The sequence below is a fragment of the Chionomys nivalis genome, chromosome 5 (assembly GCF_950005125.1).
Source record: "Chionomys nivalis chromosome 5, mChiNiv1.1, whole genome shotgun sequence".
Taxonomy (NCBI): domain Eukaryota; kingdom Metazoa; phylum Chordata; class Mammalia; order Rodentia; family Cricetidae; genus Chionomys; species Chionomys nivalis.
Genome location: NC_080090.1, coordinates 35,237,679 through 35,260,000, shown reverse-complemented (window position 1 = coordinate 35,260,000; position 22,322 = coordinate 35,237,679). Strand labels below are relative to the sequence as shown.

The window sequence follows — 22,322 nt, the reverse complement described above, 5'->3', positions numbered from 1 at the left end:
TCCAGCAGTTCCGTTTAAGGTTGTAAGAGTTTGAATCATATTAAAGAACTGAGAGAGAGAGCCTCTGAGATGGCTCAGCAGGCAGAGGTACCTGCCATCAAACCTGACAACCTGAGTTTGATCCCTAGGACCCATATTTAAAAGAAAATGGACTCCTGCAAGCTGTCCTCTGGCCTACTTCAGGACTTGGGTGTATGCTTGAGTGCCTACTACAGACACATAATATGCATATCACACACACACAGTACTTTTAAAAAAGCAAAGCTCAAAACAGATTTAAAGAGATGTCAAAGAGATTAAGTTGGAGCTGGGGAGGTTAACAGCACAGAATGGATGAAAAACTCATTTATGAAGCAAGATCCAGAGGAGGCACACTGGAACTAACTTAAAACACGGGTTCAGAGCTTCCTGTAACTGGAGAGAGGTATTCCTTCACTAACAATGGAGGCCCTGTGCTTATAGGGTGTGTTTCATAGCAAGTAGAATTTCATACCTAGAAGTCTTAATTTATTTCTCAAATATAGAAGGATAACTCATATTTTTGAGAAGAAAAAAAGGTTATTAGATTTCTTGAGGAGGAAATAAAAAACTTTTGAAGCATATCTGAGGGATGTAGTCATGGCATCCAACAAAGGAAAATGGTAGACAGTTGAGGATAAAAACCACATATATCCATACATTAATCTGGATAGACTTACAGATTTCATGTAGAAACCTGGTTGTACCCTTAGAGGATAGATAATAAAATTGATTCAAGTCATGTATATAACAAGAAATCAAGGACACCAAAAATCATATGAAATGAACTGCACAAGGGTTTGTGTGGTTGACCATAGGGTACACAGGTTAAAGAAGGCTACAGTGCCAAATACATAAAGAAACATAGAAAATGGATACATCTCAAATATGTTTGCCATATGGAAAGACCCACACACCAGGGACCACATACCATATTCTTCTACATATATACAGTGTCCCCAACTGCAACTCTATTAAGGAGTGGTTCTTAACCTGTGGGTCTCAACCCCTACAAAGGTTGCACATCAAATATCCTTCATATCAGATGCTAATATTATGATTCATAACAGTGGCAAAATTACAATTATAAAATAGCAATGAAAATAACTTTATGGTTGGAGGTCACTACATCATGAGGAACCGTATTACAGGGTCTCGGCATTAAGAAGGTTGATAACTACTAATCTAGAGGACACAAGACTAAAAGATGAGAGTAAGAATAGAACTAAGTAATTATATAAGAGTGACCACAAAGGGACAATGGAAGTGCTCTGAGACTAAAACACAGTGGGACTTGCACAAACTCTGTACAATTGCTAAATATCATTGAAATGCAGCTCTGAACTGGGTAATTTTTATACTATCTAAATTCTACTGCAATAAAGTTCCTTTTACAAGAATAACTAATGGAATGTGGCAAGGTAATAGTCCTAGAATCTCCCCACATAGGCTTTGGAAACAAGATCCTATGTATCAGGAGAAAGACCCCACCAAAAACAATCAGAAAGACAACAGGTCGTGGTCATTAAGTAGCATAGAGGGTGTCCCACAGGATGCTATTAAGAGACATGGGAATGGTTATACTAAAGGTGACTGGAGGGAGACAAGATGGCATGAGTCCTGGGTAGTTCACAGCAATGTCAGGAATTGTCAAGAGTGGTAGAAGTTGTTATAGTAGAGAGGAAGTCACTGTTGTAAATAATTATTGGGAAATGACCTAGAGGCCATGAAATAACAAGAATAAGAGTGGGATGTGGTGAATCATTTTCAGGCTAGGAGTTTCAATGAGGATATGTTTATCAGTGATGTGGGATTCCCTTCTGTATGCTGTGAATATTATTGGTTAATGAAGGAACTGCTTTGGGCCTATAGCAGACCTTTAGGGGAACAGAGCTAGGCAGGGAAAGCTAAATGGAATGCTGGAAGAAAGTAGGTGGGGTTGGAGAGAAGCCATGTAGCCATGCCAAAGACAGAACTTTAGCCGGTAAGCCACAGCCACATGGCAATACACAGATTCATAGAAATGCGTTAAATTAATATGTAAGTTAGCCAATAAGAAGCTAGAGCTAATGGATTAAGCTGTGATTCAATTAATATAGTTTCTGTGTGATTATTTCAGGGCTAAGTGGCTAGGAACCAACGAGTGGCCCTCCTTTTACCAATTGGTGCTCCAGTGTGTGCTAGCTAAATTCGTGTAAAACCTGAGAAAGCTTGAAAAGAAATTCTAGACACAAAAGAAACATTTAGTACAGTTTCTTGGTAGCCACAATTTTTTTTCTAGATGGGCTTGTTACAAGCAAGGCTCCCCGAGGCACAGTAAAAACTGTGAAGCGGCAGCTTCCTGGTTCACAAGCACAAGCGGCTCTGGCTCTTTTTGGAGGTTCAGCTACCAAGCATTTAAATGGGGGTTGTGGACAGTGTACTGCAAATTACTTGGTGGCAGCATGGGCCAACTGGTTATCAGAGTTGAGGTGAAGAGGATGGCTCCCACCCCGCAGTCTCGGGCACTAAAGGACTTCCACCATGTTGGACTGTGCAGAGCAAGCAGGAAGTATCATATATACCCTAGTAATGGAGCAACTTATGTTTTTAAAAAATACTTAGCATTTTAAGAAGTGCTCCTGGACAGTAAAGAATTACAGATACATAATAGGACAGATTCAGACATAAAGGACCTCTAAATAGTCACAGTGTTGAATAAATGTATGTAGGCTTGGGAGAGAGAAGAAATAGAGAGTGATAAAAGAAAGTTTTATGGCTTATAATGGTTTATTATGGTATAAAATGATTTATAAAAAAAACAAGGTCTTTAAAAAGACAAAGTACAGTCATAGATTAGGAGTAAAGAAAAATAAGCCATGTGAAAGTGGAAAATTCACAGAGAGTCTGGATTATGAATATTATTGTATTTTCTTTGAATTTTTTGACTGTGAATGAGCTAAGTACAGAGAGACATTTCACTGTATGGGCTACTAAGCTAAACCAGTATGTATATTATAAAGGTTTCTTGACTTCAGAATTTGGGTCTAAGGATATGTTGCTTTGGAAAAGAGGTTCTTCTTTTGTTTTCAAAGAAGATGAGAACCTATAAATTAATTCCAGACTATTGTGGTATGATGGACCAAGACCCCCGACAGGTTGCTGTGAACACCCCCAAAAATACTTCGTCCAATAAAAAGCTGGAAGCAGTTTGGAGAGAACTATGCCCATATTCCTGAATAATGTTTACAAATTTTTATTTACATTTAAAGAGGGATATGCTATAAAGATTTGCATTGGCATGGATCTTGGTTTATTGCTACAAATTTAAGGTCAATTTTGTTATACTGTGTATATCTACTTCTGCTTTTGACTAAGCTATTGTGTTTATACAGATCATTTAAAAATGTAATATATAATTAAGAAATATAGGTTAATAGAGAGTCATCTATAATAGTCATGCTTGTAGTCATGTTAGGTTTTCTAGATATATATAGATATATTTCAGTTATATAGGTATTCTTCAAATCTTTCAGATACCTTCAGTATATGGCATTTAAAATGTTTAACTTATTAACTTAAGACTTTTCATGACAATGAGACACATCTGCTCCTGGCAGCACCAATTACTTCAAGAGGAAGATGGACACGAAGACGCTCCTTACGCAATCTGTAAGCCATTTGGTCAAGAAACTGCTCTTGTCTGGACTGTTTGTTGAACTGGACATGCAAGACCCACAGAGAACTGAACTTTCTTAAAGAAGGTGAGACATCCTTTGGGGCTCCTGCTTCATAAAAGAGTTTGCCAGACATTCTTCAGGACACAGAAGAAAGTGACTGAAAACTGCCAATATAGACAGAACTGTCTTGCTTCGTGGAATAGTCTGCTGGATACTATGGGCCTGTAGGCTAAAGATGTATGCCCCAATGGTACAGAAGAACGTTGGGTGACTGTTCAGGCAACGAGAAGTCTCTGTCAATTCTAGAGTTTTGGAAGTTACTTACAATGAACTTATTATTTACTTAGGTAATATTATATCTTTCTGGAGTCTTTGATGGAGCTGAAGAATAGATAAATATTTTCCTTATATATGATAAAAGATAAAGTAGATATAAATATTTTAACTGTAATTCCTGCTTGATACCTGTCTTGTTATATGTAATTTTACTATGTTAAAGTTAAAACAGAAAAGGGGAGGTGATGTGGGATTCCCCTCTGTATGATGTGAATATCATTGGTTAATAAAGAAACTGCTCTTGGCCTATAGTAGAGCTATAGGGAACAGAGATAGGTGGGTAAAACAAAACTGAATGCTGGGAGAAAGGAGGTGGAGTCAGAGAGAAGCCATCTGCTGGAGACAGATGCCAGAACTTTAGCCAGTAAGCTACAGCTATGTAGTGATATACAGATTAATAGAAATGGGTTAAATTAATTTGTAAGAGTTAGCCAATAGAGCTAAGGGCCAAGCAGTGATTTAATTAATACAGTTTCTGTGTGATTATTTCAGGCTAAGCAGCCAGGAACAAACAAGTGGCCTCCATTCTACACTGCAGATAGGAGGAAAGATCACAATGTGAAATGTAAGATATGTGGGGATGCCACACCTTCAACACACAACAAAGCTAACATGTGACCAGGTCTACTCACACTCACACACATTTGCACAGGTGTACACTACACTTGTAGTTTGTAAGACATGAAAGAACAAGCACTCGGCAGAACTCAATGGCTGGGGGATGGGGGGGACGAGTTTCCCATTTCCGTCCAAGAATGGAAGAGGTTTATTAGAAGGTGAATTACAGAGAAGGTTTATTACATGGGGCAGGTTGGACAGGAATGAGTAATGTACAGGAAGGGGAAAGTCAGGGTTGACAGGATATGAGAAAATAAAAGATCAGAATTAGGCACAACATGGAAGACAGAGAGGAAAGGGGCACCTTGGCATAGTCCTAAGGGCTCAACTACATAATGGGTCAAATTTAGGTATTATTTAGAGACATATTAGAATGCCCCTCTTTGTGACCCTGATCCTGGAACTTACCTTGCTAATGAGCTCCCCGATCATCCCGTTCCAGGAGGTGTTATGAAGCTGGTGACCATACCTGCCATCAGGGGCCTGGTATATCTCATACTTGAATCCCAAAGCCTTAGCCAATGCATCCAGCACATCTATGGAGAACCCTTTGTAACGTTTGGGCTGTCCAAGGATGTTCTCAGCCACCATCACAAAAGGCTCTTCCTATAGAAAATAGAATGAATATTCTTTAAACCAACAACAGTTTAATTGATATATATATTTCCAGGATATTGGTACAGAGACAATCTGGTGAATTGTAACATCAGAATGTTAGTATTAGGGGTGGGGGCATAGTTCAGTGCTAAAGCAAATATTCTTTTTCTATTCTTTTCTTTAATTTTACATTCCAACCACAGTTTTTCCTCCTACCCTCCCTCACCTCCTCCCCAGCCCACCCTCATCTACTCCTCCCAATGGGTAAAGAGCTCCCATGGAGAAAGTCTGGCTTATTAAGTTGGGGAAGGACCAAGTCCCTCTCCACTGTGTTAAGGTTGAACATGGCATTCCACTATAGGGAATGGTCTCCAACAAGATAGCTCATGCATCAGGGACAGATCCTGGTCCTACTGCCAGGGGACCCTCAGATTTAGCATACATAATGCCCTAGGTTCCATCCCCAATGTGGATAATAATGATATTAACAGCAGCAACAGTAGTGGAATGTTGGTATTTACCCAATTTCTACCCAGAGACTGAACTCCCCTGCCCTTTTCTAAGAGCGCTTTATGGACAGTCAAGGAACAGTGCACAGGAGCAGTACTCCAGCCGGCAGGTCAGCATGGGGCAGTGAGGATTTAATTGTCCTGTGTATTTCTTCCTAGCCTCTATCCTAACCCTCAGACCCCACAATAAAATGGTGTCTTTTCTTTCCTTCTGCTATAGAATTCCTACTGACACAGGACTCTGTCCTGAGGGTATGCCATCTACGGTCGCCACAGAAGAATCATGACAGTTTTCATGTAGAATAATACATGGACATAAAACTGTGTGATATTAGACAGCGAGAAAACAGCATTTCATCTATCAAGCTGCACTAGAAATAAGTGCCCATTAACAGGACAATGCTATACCATAAGTCAATGGATGGGGAAGGGTCAAACCCCAAGTTCATGAATCCACAACCATGCTGAGTTCATACCTACAGACTATCTATGCCCTGAGAGGGCATAGAAAACATCTACCCCAGATCATATCTTCTTGTGTGAAATTGAATATGAAGGGGCTGAGGGCAAAGTGTCCCCTGGTAATGCTAATGGAGTTCCTTTAGTTAAAAGAAATAGGGTTTAAGGCTCATTCATTTTATACACATAAGGAATGCAGAAAGATTGTAGGCAAAGGCTTCTGAGTTTTCTGGGAGGAAATGACAGAGTTGAGCCGTGTCTGGGATACTCCCAAATGGGAACATTTTAAGTTCTTCCAAAGGGAAAAATAAAATTTAAAATATATTAACCTAAGCCTCACAATTATAACAGTCTAAGATTCTAGGGAAACAATGTAGAAAAATATAACTAACATTTTTTTCACTGCACACTTATTCTCACATTTATCCTCAGCAGTGTTGGCCAGCAGGAGAAGGTCCTCCCATAAGCATCTTTCTGGGAAACCTGGATACCAACAATGTAGGAGCCCAGTAGCATGAGTGGTCCTCCTTCTATACTTTGGAGACCTCCCGTAGAAGTCCCAGAAGTCCCTGGAGAGACTCTTCCATCTCACTCTCCCTTAGGTGGGCCCACATAATTATTTGAATGACAGGACTCCTGAAACCTCAACATCCCCTCCCCAACCCTGCATTAACCAGAGAGTAGCCTCTGAGTCAGAGACCTGGAAAATGAAGTTCCCAGGACATCCCCATGATCCTACCAAGACAGTCACCACTTTGAGAGTCAGTCCTTGGAGGCGACTGCCCATGGGCCTCTCCTGCAGACTGCCATTCAAGCCCTTCTCCGAGTCCCAGGTCGCCAGCTGTGGATAAAACAGGGAAGAATAAGGGGTGGAAGAGTCTCATATACACCTTAGGGGCACCTGCTAAACTGGAATCTTGAGTGAGACAGGCAGACAGCAACAGCCTGGGTCTCTTAGAGACCCAGAGGCATCTCAAAACCATTAAAAGGACAGAGAGTCATCAAACAGTAAGTTTCACTTCCTCCATCATGTCACCTGGAGACCCAGAGTTCCAAAAATCCCCAAAATAAAGACATTTGGTAGGATTTTGCCTCTGGAATAAATGTTTATGCCTAATTTTATTTTGTCCTCTATGGATGTGATGCCACTCTGTGTCCCATTATGCCTTTAACTTTCCCTTTGATGGTACTACAGTCAGTTGAATTGAGGTAGAATAATAACGCAATTAACAAAGACACAAGTACATGGCTTATCTAACATTCTGTGGCCATGACATCAAGGCCATAAGTTCTCTCTGCCTGTTTTTGCTGTAGTACAAGCTCTATAACTTTCTATGATATATAGATAGAAGCTGGTAGCCAAGTATATGTGCTTGGTATCTGCCAGTATCTTTAGGAGGCTTTAGGCTGTATCCAGTACTTCGTTGCATCTTTGATGATTGCTAAGGAGATGGAGAAGACTCTGGCTTTGAAACAGTAGAGAAAAAGTGTTCAAGAGTCACTTTTCCTTCCTGCATGGCTACAAGGTCTCAACAACAATGACTAAATCCTGTGTCTCCAATGAACAACAGAGACAACAGACACTTCTTGAGCCAACTAAATCAGAACCTTGAGGTCTGGTCATGGGGAATATTAATGCACCCTGAGACACTAGCTTAGCTGTATCTCATTGGGCTCTTTCATGGGGACATTTGAACATGCTAAAACCTTGCTCCATCTATGGAGATCCTGATTTAATTGGCTGGTGGTGGACAAGATATGGATATGTTTGTTCTCCTGATGTTTCTAACATTCAGCAAGGATTGAAAGCCACTACTATAAATTAAACTGGTAGTTCTCGAACTACAGATATATGCAAGTCACACGACTTTTCTATATACTTTATGGTGAGAGTATAGATGCCTACCAAGCTTTAAAGTGCTGCTGCTGTTGCTGGTGCTTCATTGACCTCAATTTATATAGCAAGGGGTTAATGAAACAAAGCACAAGGTATCTGTTTAACTCCAGATGCATTCCTCTAGATATGTGCCACTGGGGCCCTAACGGAACTGTCAAAGTTGCACTTAAGTTATGTCTACTCTCCCAGCATTCTCTGGAGTTCTGACAATTAACCCTAAGAAGCAACATTTATAGAAATTGAGAAATCATTCTAGCCGAGAGATACTACAATTCCGAGATTAAAACAAAACCATCAGAATGAGATATAGAATCCCATATTCAGCCTAAAAGAAGTCTGGTGTTTCTTATTGTCACTTTGGACCCAACAACTACTAATATCAACTCCATCTTAAATAATAGGATGTATGCCAGTAGAGAATAAACAATTTGAATTAGAGCATGGGCTCTAAAGAGCCCCATATCGCTGCTAATTAACTTATAGCACACTCAAGTGAAGAGCAAATTGAGATACCAGAATTCAAATCGGATATCAAGGATGCTTAATGGTACCATTCTCTGAGACCAGAAGCAAAGAGAAGGAAATAACATGGTTATTTCCCACCAATGTTCCAAAAAAATAGTACTCAGACTCAGATTCATTAAGCTGATTAAAAATTAAGACCAGGACTAAAGGGATTGCTCAGCAATTAAGAACACTTGCTTCCCTTGCAGAGGACCCAGGTTCTTTTCCCAGAACCTATATGACTGCTCACAACCACCTTTATCTCCAATTCCAGGAGATCCAATGTCCTCATCAGCCTCACAAGTATTGAACACATGTGGTAAACTTACACACATGAGACAAAACACTCATACACATTGAATAAAAATAAACACAATCTTTAACAAACAAAATTAAATGCTCGTCAAAGACAAAAGTAATAACTCAGTCAAGGGTGTGGTTTTCTGTTTTCTTTGTGTGCTACACAATGAGCCTAAGGGCCAGGGATAGGTGTGCATTTCGGCTCTCTGCATCTGCATCCCATGACTCTTTAGCTGGCACTGGAGCTGCCTAATCCCTGATGTGTGGTCCATGTTTCTGGGTGTGGGTGTTGTCTGGAGGTGTCTTTTACCATCATAATGACTCAGTGTGATGATGAAGGTAATTTGGATGTAAGAATGCATCAACTGGATATTCTAGCCTATGCTGTCATTAGATTTCTATAGCTGCTGCTATGCATCCTTGGCACAGGGAAGAGGCATCTTAGCACTTTTATTCCCTGGCTTGAATGAGCACCTGGTGCAGCACTTTGCCTAGCCTTCATCAGCCAGGCTTTATTTGTATTGAGATTATATTTGGGTGTGAGAATTCAGAATAAAAGCAAAAAGGAGCACGGAATAAAGCCCTTGCCTACTTAGGTTTTAGTCCATTTGAACAAAAGCTCTATCTTTCAATGCTTCTCCATCCATGCTTTGTTTCTCCCCACAGCAAGACTTTAGACAGCACAACTCTGCCCAGACCATTGTAACAGCTTCCTTATGGGTCTCATTACCATCAACTCTCCTATGGTCCATCTTCTGTGTGTTAGAACATACCTTTCAAACCAATTAAACAGGCCGAGAGAGACGGTTCAGTGGTTAAAAACATGTATTCCTTTTATAAGCAACCAGGGTTCAGTTTCCTGCACCCACATGTGACAAGGATAGTCACAACCATCCTTAAACCCAGTTCCAGGGGATCCAACACCTTCTTCCTGCTTCCATGGGTAGCAGGCATGCATATGGTACACAAAAATATATGCAAACAAAAATACTTATACAAATAAATACATCTTTAAAATATTTCAAAACAAGCCAGGCGGTGGTGGCACACTCTTTAATCCCAGCACTCAGGAGGCAGAGGCAGGCAGATCTCTGTGAGTTCAAGGCCAGCCTGGTCTACAAGAGCTAGTTCCAGGACAGGCTCCAAAGCTACAGAGAAAGCCTGTCTCGAAAAACAAACAAACAAACAAAAAGATTCAAAACACAAAGTGTGTAAATTATCATTTTCTAATAAATTCTCATTTCCTACAGAGTAACTTCAAATATTCATAAGTCTGACCCAAAAGAACAGCTTTCCCAACCCCCAACTCCACTATGACCTTTAGCCCACTCAGTTTAGATAGCCGTGTATACTCTAACCCCAGGAATTCTATGCTTTCCCATGCTCATGTGCACTTATGGGCCTTATGCTCAATTCTTTCTGCCCAGGGTGCTATATCTCTCCTTCTGGATCTGATAAATTACGATTCATTTTTAAAAACCACTTTCACTTTGGGATAGTTTTAGAATAACAGAAAAGCTGTGGAGGTTTCACTAATCATCCCTAACACCCATCTCCCCTGACGCTAAGGTGCAAACATAGCACACATTATTATCATACATTAGCATGTTGCATTCATCACAGCTAATTAATGTTTCTCATAGTCTCCAGGATTTATGCAAAGCTGCACTAGAACTGGTCTCCAGAGTCACAGACTCAGGCTAAGTCTCTGGGGCAGTTGTGGGATCTGATTTCCTGCTCTACTCTCTGGACCATAGCTGCAGCTGGCCTTGCTCCTTCCTACCACTTGGTTCCAGCACTGCCTCAGACACCACTGTGGCCTCTTCTCCATAATCAACGGCTATAGCTGGTGTTAATTTGGAGAATATGGGAGCTTGAAGGTATGAGATTAGCAGACTTTATGATGAGCCATTTATTGTAGCTGTTTTCATCATTTATGTGGATGACCCCAGAGCATCTGAGACACAGAAGGTCATCATTGAGTATTTGCTCAATGTATTTACTCTGATTCCATTTTCCTAGTTATAAAATAGAATACATTTGTACTTCCTGCCTACCAAATTGAGAGTTTGTTAAAGGAATAAAATAATCTTGAAACAACCTATCATCAATAACTTAATGAAGAATCACCAATAGGTTATAAATGTGTTTCATGGAACCCAAATTATGTGTACAGAAAAAAGTATTGATACAAATGGAACAAAGTATGTTAAGATGTGCTGCATATCGGCAGAGTTGTAGCAAACAGCCATTATTACCTGTGTTATGTTCATCTTCTCCTAATCAGATTTTCACTATGTAAGCAGGAAAGGAAAGGGAGCTTTAGATAGACAATAACTAGCACAATGAGTGCATAAAATTCTATCACGTGCTTTTCTGGGGACTGAAAGTCAAAGGTACATCTATACTCTTACCTGCAACTAAGTTAAGGTCCTTCTAAAACACATAATCAAATAAATCCATGTTCTGGCTACAAGGAATCATGGGGAAGGGGCCCCCATCTCCTAGAGAAGGCATACTGGTAATTTACCATTACCTCATATCCTAAAGGTGCCATGCTAGAGAAGGGCCCCTGAAACTCGGTGAGTCTGGAAACAGAGAAGTAACCACAGGTACCCAGACCATGAAGATAGGAAATCCTTCTCTATTAAGAAAGTGGAATGACATTGAATATTTTTGTTAGTCTTCAGTCGAATCTGATGGAAGAACATTTAAATCAAAGTGGACATCATAAGAAAGGGAAAAGAGAAAAACTTTCTAAGCCTGTTGTCATCCTTATCTTTGGTTCTGAAAGTGCCTGGGACTTAAAGGGTTTTTTGTTTTGTTTTCTTTTCTTAATATCAACTTTCTCTCTTTGGCCTTTAGGCATCCTGTAGCCTGCTAAGGAAGAAGAGCTACTTCAAAGTGAAACACAAATTTTGTCTTTCAAACACATCAAAGTGTAGCCATGTTCCAGGATTCAGGATCCTTCGTGTTGGGCAAGAAAGCTTATTATTCTCTCAGATGAGACTAGAAGCCCAGTGCCCACGGCTAAGACTATTTCAACAAAGCTATATGCTCTTGCCCAAATTTTAGGACCAGAGTTGGAGTTTGCACAATTTCTGAGAGAGGCAATGTCTTAGAACACCCTATCTACAAGAGCAGGACAGATCAAGATAGTTCCAATGAGAGAACCTAATGGAATTTAAAAATAATTCCCAAGCTCACAGTCAGTCAACTTAGGAGGGAACTGCCCCCACCTCCACCCTAAGGGTATCTGATGTTTCCTGACCAGAATGCAAGGAGAATGTCTCAGCCAGTAAGAGTCAAGTGAGGCTGACCGAGCTGATAAATGGGGAGCAGGAAAAACCTTTCACTCAAGAAACCCTGACACTCACTTGCATAGCTCCAGACCATTTCACCTGTACCTAAGTACATTGCCTGCATTTTGTAGACAGGGTTTTGTGTATGGGATAGATGAATTGACAGTCATAAACACCCACTTCTGACAGCTGAGCTGTCACGACCAGTGTCTGAAAAACTAATTTCCAGCACTACTAAACAAGACGAGTACTGCTGCTAGGTGATAAGGGGTGCGTTTTCATTCACTTTGGAGATCTGCTCTACCCAGGCCAGAAACGTGGATGGAAGCAGGGGTTATGGAACAGTTGTTGCTTGGGAGGAGATATATGGGCTCAAAATCTGATTATGACAAACAACTGTTCCAGAGATCCGTCAGATGGAGACTAAATTTCATAAGTCACTGGTCTTGGAAAAATGTATTTCCTGAGTCACTTGGGGTGCTCGTCATGCTGGAGGTTGTAAGTTGTGAGATGTGAGGATTTGGGACTTTGTGGCCCCATTGTTTGTAAATCCAGGGCTATTAACCCTAAACTGAACAAGCTTCTTTTGGAAGATTGGACCTCATGATCTATAGCTTTATTGCAGAGGTATCTTAAAGTGTCCTTTGTTCATGGGAAGGTGGGATGAAAATGGAGACAATCTGACTACTTTATAGTCTAGAGATCAGTTACAGAGCCTGGCTCATTCCAGGAACTGAGCAAGAAAGTAGGAAGGGAGAGAGAGAAGGGATAGGGGGGATTCCAGGGAAAGAACGGGAAAAGAGAGTGAAGGCAGAAAGTTCATTCACTTAACCCCAAATCCCATGGTTCATAATATCCAACACTATAATAGATAGAAGACTTGTATTGTCAACTGCTACTACCGAATCTTGTAGGAAAGTCTCAAGAGAAGACTAGAAGAGCTCATTTTTATAGCCACGTCATACAAATGGCATCACCAGAACTAATGTCCTACGTCAACTCTATTCTTATCAGCCTCTAACTGCCACTAGCACAGTGAAGATGACACCAGGTGGGACACAGGATTCAGTGATGATGGTATCAGTATGTTTATCGCTTCACTGAAGAAGCTTTCCTAAAGTAACATGCCCTCTGTCGTTTTCATTCCTTTGCCCACTTGTATTGGAAAACAAATGGGATTGGTGTATCTTTCAAAGGATCATAGCCTTGAATGGGAAACAAGGTGAAGAAGAATCCCTTATCTTGAGCGAGCTTGAACTGCACATTTAGCCAGCAATGGTTTCAGAAAATTGATTACAAGTCATTTATTTTGAGGAAAGGGGTTCAGAAGATTGAATCAAATGCTTCATACATGATAAGAAACCACTCTACCAGTGAGCTACATTCTCAGCCAATTGCCAATTACAAGTCACAAACAAAGCCAAATGCAGGGAAGACGTGCTTAGAAACAAGACAGAAACTGAGAAGCAGTATGTTAGCATCTGAGAACAGAATGCTAATATGGGTGACCAAGATTCCCAAAGTATCATCTAACTGGAGGATTCACATGAGGAATTCTAGCACATGAAGGCCACTAAGACTGGGTGTGGAGGAACTGCAGAAGTTGCCAGTCAGTGAGAAAGGGGCAGGCAAACACCTCCTAAAGGCCCAGACATGCTAAAGGACAGGGACTCACTCCTCCTACAGCCCCGAGACATGCTATAGAACAGACACTCACTCCTCCTAACCCTCACCCCAGACATGCTATAGAACAGGGACTCATTCCTCCTAAACCCCCCAGACATGCTATAGGACAGGGACTTACTCTAACAGAGGAGAATGGAAAGGCTCCCTCCTTCAACCAAGGCCAATTGCACAGGGAACTGAGCATCTGGGAAAAGTTACTCTATCTTAAAGCGAGCCTCAGCAGTACTCAACTGCCTATTCAGAGGCCAGGACTGCCAGAATCAGAAACGACAGTGAAGTAGGAGGAGAACCGTGATGTAGAGAAGCTTGATGACAAACCTTCAACACAAGAGAAATAACACCTTGGCCAATGATGCTGGGGAGGAAGATGGGAAAAACTACTATTGCCAGGACATAAGGCTCACCATGGAAGCAAGGGGCACACCAGACCTTTAGCCTGTTAGTCCAAAGCCCAAGAAACAAGAGCTCAAGAGGATGGAAGGACCGACAACACCAACAGAGCCACTGGTGAAACCCTTCTGTCAAATTTCTCCCTCCCCTAGACCTCTCTGACATGGTCCCCACTTGGCCTCATAACTTACACCCACCCTTACATATGCACAAACATATTTGTGTCCTATACATACATACATATATATATACATATACATGCACATTTAAAAATATTACAACTAAAATATAGAATCTTATATGAGAGAAAATGCATTATTTGTCTTTCTAAATTTAAGCAACTTAATTTAATATAAATTTCCAGCTCCACTTATTTTCTTGAAGTTACCATGATTTCATTTTTCTTTATGACCAAATAAATTCCATTATGTCTATTTACCACATGTTCTTTTATTCACTTATTTATTTATGTCTGTGCACACACACGTATGCATGTGGAGGCCAGACGTCAACACTGGGTGAGATGTCCTTGCCAGTTATCCTCTGTCCTATTTCTGAAACCAACATCTTTATCTGAACTTCTAACTAGTCAAAAAGTACCAAGGTTCCTCTTGCCTCTGGATCGCTAGTCCTGTAAAAAACATGTGCTGCTATACTTGACTTTTTACATGAGTTCTGGAAACCTAAACTCAGACCCTCATACCTGTGCAGCAACCTACTGACTGACCTGTCTCCTGAGTTCCATGAATTTTGTGTACTCATCTGCTGAAGGGCATCTAGTACATTTCCTAGCTATTTTGAACAATGCAGCAGTAAACACAGATGTCCAACTGTCTCTATGACAGGACTTAGGGTCACTGAGTAAATTTCCAAGACTGATGTCTCTTGGTCATTTGTCATTTGGTAGTTCTATGTTTTGTTTTGTTATTTGATTTTGACTTTTTGAGACTCTCCCATTCTGATTTTCACAATGGTTGCATTAGTTCAATTCCTACCAAGGAGTAATAGGGGTCGCTTTCCTTTTTGTCCTTGCCATCATTTGCTGCCATTTGTTTTCTTGATGCTCTGACTGATGTGGGGTAGACTCTCTAAGCACTTTTTTTTTTTTTTTTTTTTTTTTTTTTTGGTTTTTCGAGACAGCGTTTCTCTGTGGTTTTGGAGCCTGTCCTGGAACTAGCTCTTGTAGACCAGGCTGGTCTCGAACTCACAGAGATCCGCCTACCTCTGCCTCCCAAGTGCTGGGATTAAAGGTGTGCGCCACCACCGCCCGGCTCTCTCTAAGCACTTTTAACAGGAAAAAGATTTAAATATTCTGAAGAGAGTCCAGAGTAGGCAAAGAGGGTTTAACTTGTATTTCTCTGACGGCCAAGGGTATGGAAAATTTTTTTAAAATTTTTGCTGGCCTGGGAACTACCTGCTCAGCTCACTACTCTGCTTGCTGACAAGAAGATTTATTTATTTAATTCTGTAGTTCTTTATAGATTATCGATACTACTGCTACCCCATCTAAAGGATAGATGGCAAAGATTTCTGCCATTTTATAGTCTATCCACTCTGACACTAGTTTCCTTTCTTGTACAGTTTTCTGTATTTCAAGTAATCCCATTGGTCAATTCTTAAGGTCGTTTTCAGTCCTACTGGAGTCCTGTTTAGAAAGTTTTGACCTATGCATATCATGAAATATTATTCTTTGTTTACCTCTGGCAGTTCCAGTAAAAGGGAAATACTTCAAGATACATACATAGGCAAGAAAATCACATACATTACCAAATTCCCACTAAGTAAAGATAAAGGTAAAAGAATACTAACAGAGCACCCAAGAGTTATGGGACATTGTTGAGTCTACATGTACTCAGTAGAGGATTCACAGTGGGTATATCTAAACAAAACTTACATTTAATTTTCCAAAGTAGAGAAAGGATTTGTCTTGACAAAGAACACATTTGAAAGCCTAATATATACAATAAATGTGTATGTTCTCCTTCTGAATCGTAAGAAAATGAAAAACTCATTATACTAGTCCAAATCCAAGATGGATATTACCAAGTACCATTGAAGATCTGGAATGTAAAGCAGCAGCCATGGTAGAAGACAGGATGGTAATTTCTTACAAAATAAACATACACTTACCACACAACCCAGCAAATGCGCCTCTAGGCATTTTATAAGGGAAATGTAAAATATTCTCATAAAAAGATTTGTGTGAGATTTTCACAGAAGCTTTATTCATAATAGCAAAATAAAACAGAGGCTCCAAACTGGTCAACTGGCGAATGGATAAACAAACTGTGGTATATTTTATGCAACCAAATACCATCTCAGAAATAGAAAGCAGCAAGCTCCAGACACATGCATCAACACGGATAAAGCTCGGAAGCATTACAGTAAGTGAATGAGGCCAGGCACAAAAGACTCCATACTTCATGATTCTATGTATATGACAGTCTCATAAAGGTAATATTACAGGTAATGAAAAATAGATCCATGGTTGCCTGAGGCTAGGAATAGAAGGAAAGTATAACATGCAATAGAAAACAGGGGTTCGTGTGGGCAATGGAAGTATTCTATATTTTGAGTATCCTGATAATTATACACTAACAAGCATTTATCTGTACGCATCAAATGGGTACAGATAATTGCATCTAATTGCCTTATGTGCTCATATAAACATTTTGAAAATGATGAAGTCATGTGCTAGAGAGTGGGACCAACTTGTCATCTGATACATCTATGACCATTTGGCAGGGATGATTAGAGGGAAGGATTCTCAAGCAACCCATGACACCATACTTGAGTGATGGTGCTTTAACTACACAGAGCTAGGTGGTAACAAGTAACCAAGATATTACGTGACATGATTCTGGACTATCAATTTGACAGGATCGAAACAGTGTAGGAGAGCAGCCTGTGGGCAGTTCTGTGAGGGATTATATAGATTTAGGCCTCTGGGTGGGATGCGCCTGTGAGGGATTACCTAGAGTAGGCTAATTAAAGTGGGAGACCAACCTTAACTGTGGGCAGCACCATTCCATGGGCTGTGGTCCTAAACTGAATAAAAAGAAGAAGTTGAGTTGGGCACAGACATTCCCCCTCCCCTCTGCCTCCTTGGTGTGGATGTGATGTGAGCAACCATCCCAAAGTTTCCCACCAAGATGATCTATCGACCTCGAGTTGTGAGATGAAATAAACTCTATCTTCATGGCATTGCTTTGGTCAAGAGTATTGTCAGAGGCACAAGACAAAAAACAGATACACTCATCAGTCTAGAAAAACTGTGTGTGCCCATTTAAATGATCAAGAACAACCGAAAGTAGCACACACTTTCGTTTGCTAGCACCTGGGGAGGGGGGAGCTTCATGAGTTCAAGACTAGCCTTGGCTGCATAATAAGACTCTTGTCAAAAAAAAAAAAAAAAAACTAACACACACACACAAAATAAGTGCAGCTTTGCCTGAAAGCAATTCCATGAGGGTGGTAATTATATAATATTAAAATAGCATGTTTTAACTTTTTCTAATGCTCATTTCATTCCGTGAGAAGATACACACATTTGCCTAAACACAAAGGCTGCTGTAAGTGGCTGTTTCTGGCATTGTTGCAGCAATAAGCTTGCAAGGGAACATTTTCTCTGGCACAACACAGTTCTGGAATGTGGGAATTGTTTTACAGAGAGGAAGCATTGCTTTTATAATCACAAGAAAAACAATAAAGTGATTTTCATTTTGAAACTACACAGTGATCTAGCTTATGGCTGCCAGGTTGGCTTTGTATCTCTCCTTAATTGCCTTAGGTGTATTGGTTTTGTCTCCTCAAATAAACTGAATGTTCTAGCAATGGTGCCTCAGAAGGCCAGGATGAAACCCCATTTCTCCCACTTTTGAGTCTGGGATCTTCCGCAAGTTACTTTAACTGGATATACTCTTTCCATGGCTTAAATACCCTTTTCTATAGCTCTCATGAGAGTCCAATTCTTTCTCTCATGTCTATGCTATGCTCAAACCCATACTACGAGCATTCTAAAGAGCACTGGTTTGCACTGACTAGAATTAACTATACTGTGCACTTTAATCACAAGTCTTCATTCCGACAAGCTACTTTCTGCCAGCCTGTTCTATGAATCTCTGTATTGGCAAAGTGTCAGGCAGGTTCTCTCCCTCCATACACTCTCTAAACTTTGGGCCATCTCTTCTCCCTGGCAGCTCCTGTTTCCCTTTGTTCTTTAATTCTTACTCCATCCTTTACAATTCACTCTTATGATCCCCTCACATCTTCAGGAGTAAGTATCTCCCTTTGCCAAATCTATAATGTCCTGACATAGAGCTGCGGTAATGCTCTGCACGATATATTAAAATTTCATGTCTATCTATTCAGAAAAAGACTACCTCTCTTTTAAAGCAGAAACTATTGCTTCTTCATTTTGATTCACTCAATAAAATCTTATTAGGAAATTAATGTGTTTCATCACCCCCTGGGCATTTCCTCATTATTGCCTGTGATATCATGTTTCCTGAAAATTCTAGCTTTTAGCAAACCCGTGTTATATCCCGTATCTGAAGCTCTACAAAAGGCTGGCTCCTTCAGTGCTGACTTATTTACTATGACTCCAAGTCTCTGAGCTAGGTTTTCTCTTCCAAATAATTTTCTGCTGAAAACTAGTATATTGAATTGTGGGAGAATATTAGTAAAACGGGTCAGATAAAAGACATTTAAGGCAGTAGATAGAACTCAGTAGAAGAGCAAAGACCTAGCATTCACAAGGTCCTGGGCTTACTCCTCAGTACCACAATTAATGAATAGTTAATTAATTAATCCACCAACAAAAGGCTCATTAAAAAGGCATTTTGTCATTGTTCGAGCCAAGCTGCCCTGGCAGCAGGCAGGCGAGCAGGGTAGGGAATGAGGGCGATGGAGGGTGTTTGCCCCACGTTGGGCACCAATTAATGAAGTAAGTCACAAAACAATCCCACAACAATTTGGAATTATGATAAATAAAAGGTTATTTATTTATAGGGAAAAAACTTACAGGTCACCATTCTAGACAACAGCCTCCTGCATGACCAGGAAAAGCATCTGATAGCCAGAAGCAGAATTTGAAGAGAGAGAGAGAGAGAGAGAGAGAGAGAGAGAGAGAGAGAGAGAGAAAGAGAGGAGGTCTGCCGCTGCTTTCTTTCAAAGTGAAAGATACCACACCCCAGTGGGCTGGTATCTCAAAGGCTATTGGCTAAAGGAACAAAACTATCTCCCACAGCACTGCATGGTCTTTGAACCATGTGAATATCACCTTGAGTCCATCCCAAGTAAACAGAATCAGTGTCTAAATGTACCCAGTAAAGTTTGAGAACATGGCAACTGGTTCACAGCACCATTATATCTTGTCTAGAGCTTGGACCTACCAATACTCTTGTCTATTTAACCACTACAAAGTCCTAGAGCTCTCCGTTTATTTTGTAAGATGGAGATTATTTTATTGTCATCTCCATTTTAAAACTCACATCTTATCTCATTAAATATGGATAATCCTTTCCAAACTTTAACGACTCATTCAGAGCTGACCCATACAAATGTAATCCTTTAAATGTAATCAATGCTAAGTTTCCACCTGTCCCTCTAACCCCACCCCAAGCCAGTGACATTGGCTGCCTGTAATTTTCTCTACTAAGTGAAGGTCCCCTCTGTTAAAGAACTTTGGTACAGCCTTCCTTCTCATCCCTGATAAAGCTTATCTCTCTGACTCACATCCCATGTTTGGCTCTTTTTCATCTGGCTGCTCTCATCTGATGGGTTCTACTTTGAATAAAACCTTTCTAGGTCATTTATTCTAAGTGCTTGCAATATTATCAAGTATTTTTCTCACAATCTAAAACATTGCAATTGTGAAAAACAATCTTTATGCTACATAGGATATCTGGTTTTCTCACGGCCACATACTAAACATCTGACATGATTTCTGGGCCACGGCACACAGTTTAAAAAATATCCATTGAATGAATTGAAGATCTACCTAAGGATCAGCAAGCTTTCCCACAAATGACTGGACAATACATTCCCAAGGCTTCTACGGTCACATGTTCTTTATGGTGAAATATTCCGTAGGTCTAAGTGGTTCTGATGAACTTTACTGATGACATTGTAGGTTGGAGTAGGCAAAGTGGATATGACTTATGAGTTCCTGCCTCTCAGTGCACTTATTTCTATGGTTTCCTTTGTCCTGAATATTCAGCCCTTTGCCAGATCACATTTCCAAAGAGCTATCTTTCTTCCAAGGTATAATTTGTCATTTATTAAGCTGTTTGCCATGTTTGAGAAAACTTATTTTCTCCCCTGAGCAAATGTGACAGGTCTTCCTGCATTCTTAAGGCATTATGCTAAACCTTGTTCATGGCATATGTCCCATTCGGATCTCCCAATCAGCTCCTGTTTCCTATTGTATCTTCTAAAGGTTATTCTGGCATTGGTCATTCCACACACTTCTCCATCATATAAGGATTATGCCCCTAGATTATATATTTATTATTTGCTCTTCTGTAAAGTAACATCTCCATCCTATCAAAAGTAGAATTTAGCAAGTGAGTCTCTGTAAGCTCAAGGCCAGTCTAGTATACACAGCAAGTTTCAGGCTAGCCAGGGGTATATGGTAAGACACTATCTCAAAAACAAAACAAGCAAACAAAAATAATAGCAAAATAGTCAAATCCTTCTCCCTTTCAATCTAGTCTGAACCTCATACTTCATGCTTTTGAAGTGTGGCTAGAAAATGCCAGGAACTCTCTGCCCTGTTCTCTTGAGATACTCAGTCTACAACAAGAATCTCCACCCTTCGCACTGGCTTCTATTTCAGGCCAAACAATTCTTTGTCTTTTTTTTTTTTTTTTTTTTTTTTTTAAGGAGGACTTATTATTCCATGGCTTATAAAATGTTTTGCAGCGTCTTTAACCTTTATCAACTAGATGGCAATAGCATTCCTCAGGGTGTCAATAAAATTATCTCAGACATTGTCAAAACCCTCTGGGAAGATAGAATTACCCCCATTAACCAGCAACTAGGAACCCTTTAGGTTCTCCAAACACACTGTAAATAGTACAATACTGAGACCACCATGCTTCGGTAGACCAAGTGGGTATTCCAGCTGACCACCCCAGTGAGAACAACCTTCCAATGACCTCTGGCACAGTCCTCTGAAATGTGGCATCCATCTTGAATCCTTAAGACTAGCCCACAAGCCAGGGGAATACCACCAAACGACCTTAGTGGACACTACCAGAAAACTTGAAAAGCTGAATCTTGTCCAAACTGTAGAAATACAGAACCACAAGCTCTAAGGAAGATGTTACTTATGATACTAAGTTTTGTAATGTGCTTATAATTATGAGCAGAACTTGATATGTGGCAATATGGTATACCCATAAGAAACAATTATAAAATAAGAACAATTGCTTTGAGACAAGTGGAGGAAATAGCTAGAAAGATGCTATGGAAAACTTCCTGTGAATACAAAGTGCAAAGAAACTGTCTACAGGCATTCAAGGGGAAATATTGAAAGATGAAATAGAAGTTGTTTTTGTTACAGAGTAATAAAAATGTTGAGAACAATACCCCTGTATTAATATGAAAAGTAGGAGGTTTGACAAATAAATTTATGGACTTGAGAAGTATAGGCAGAATTTTGCATAGTCCTTTGTTTTTGATAGCTACTTGTTATAATTGTGCACAAATACAAAGCTACTTCACAGCTGAACTAGAAAACAGAGTCCACTCCAAAGCAGAACTTAAAAATGATATATAGAACCCAAGATACGTTGGATTCAAAAATAAAATTATTTTTACTCCTGTTTCTTCTTATAGAAATCTCCCAAAATGAGAAATATTTTCAATTCAAAATCAAATCCTGAAGAGTTCAAAGAAAAAAAGAAAAAAACAATGCAGTCCCAGGAAAGTAAGTGTTGACTGTAAAACCTTTTCTAAGACCTCACAGGTATTTAAGATTGTGTCTTGGAGATCTTACAGCGAAGCAAGGGGATATCAAAGGTGTATATCATAGATTGTCTCT

At 40.0% G+C, this 22,322-nt stretch overlaps 1 protein-coding gene across 3 annotated transcripts in view; it reads right to left on the bottom strand.

Annotated features, from left to right (window-relative positions):
* The window catches only part of Grid1 (glutamate ionotropic receptor delta type subunit 1), a 775,861-nt gene that overhangs the window by 119,810 nt on the left and 633,729 nt on the right, over positions 1-22,322 (bottom strand). For 2 of the 3 annotated variants that reach the window (XM_057770780.1, XM_057770778.1), the window contains exons 9-10: positions 6,936-7,037; positions 5,040-5,237 (exon numbers count right to left, since the gene is read on the bottom strand). In XM_057770780.1, the coding sequence (XP_057626763.1) occupies positions 5,040-5,237; positions 6,936-7,037 (300 nt within the window). The remainder of the gene's footprint in view (positions 1-5,039; positions 5,238-6,935; positions 7,038-22,322) is intronic. The other variant, XM_057770779.1, reaches the window with a different exon arrangement.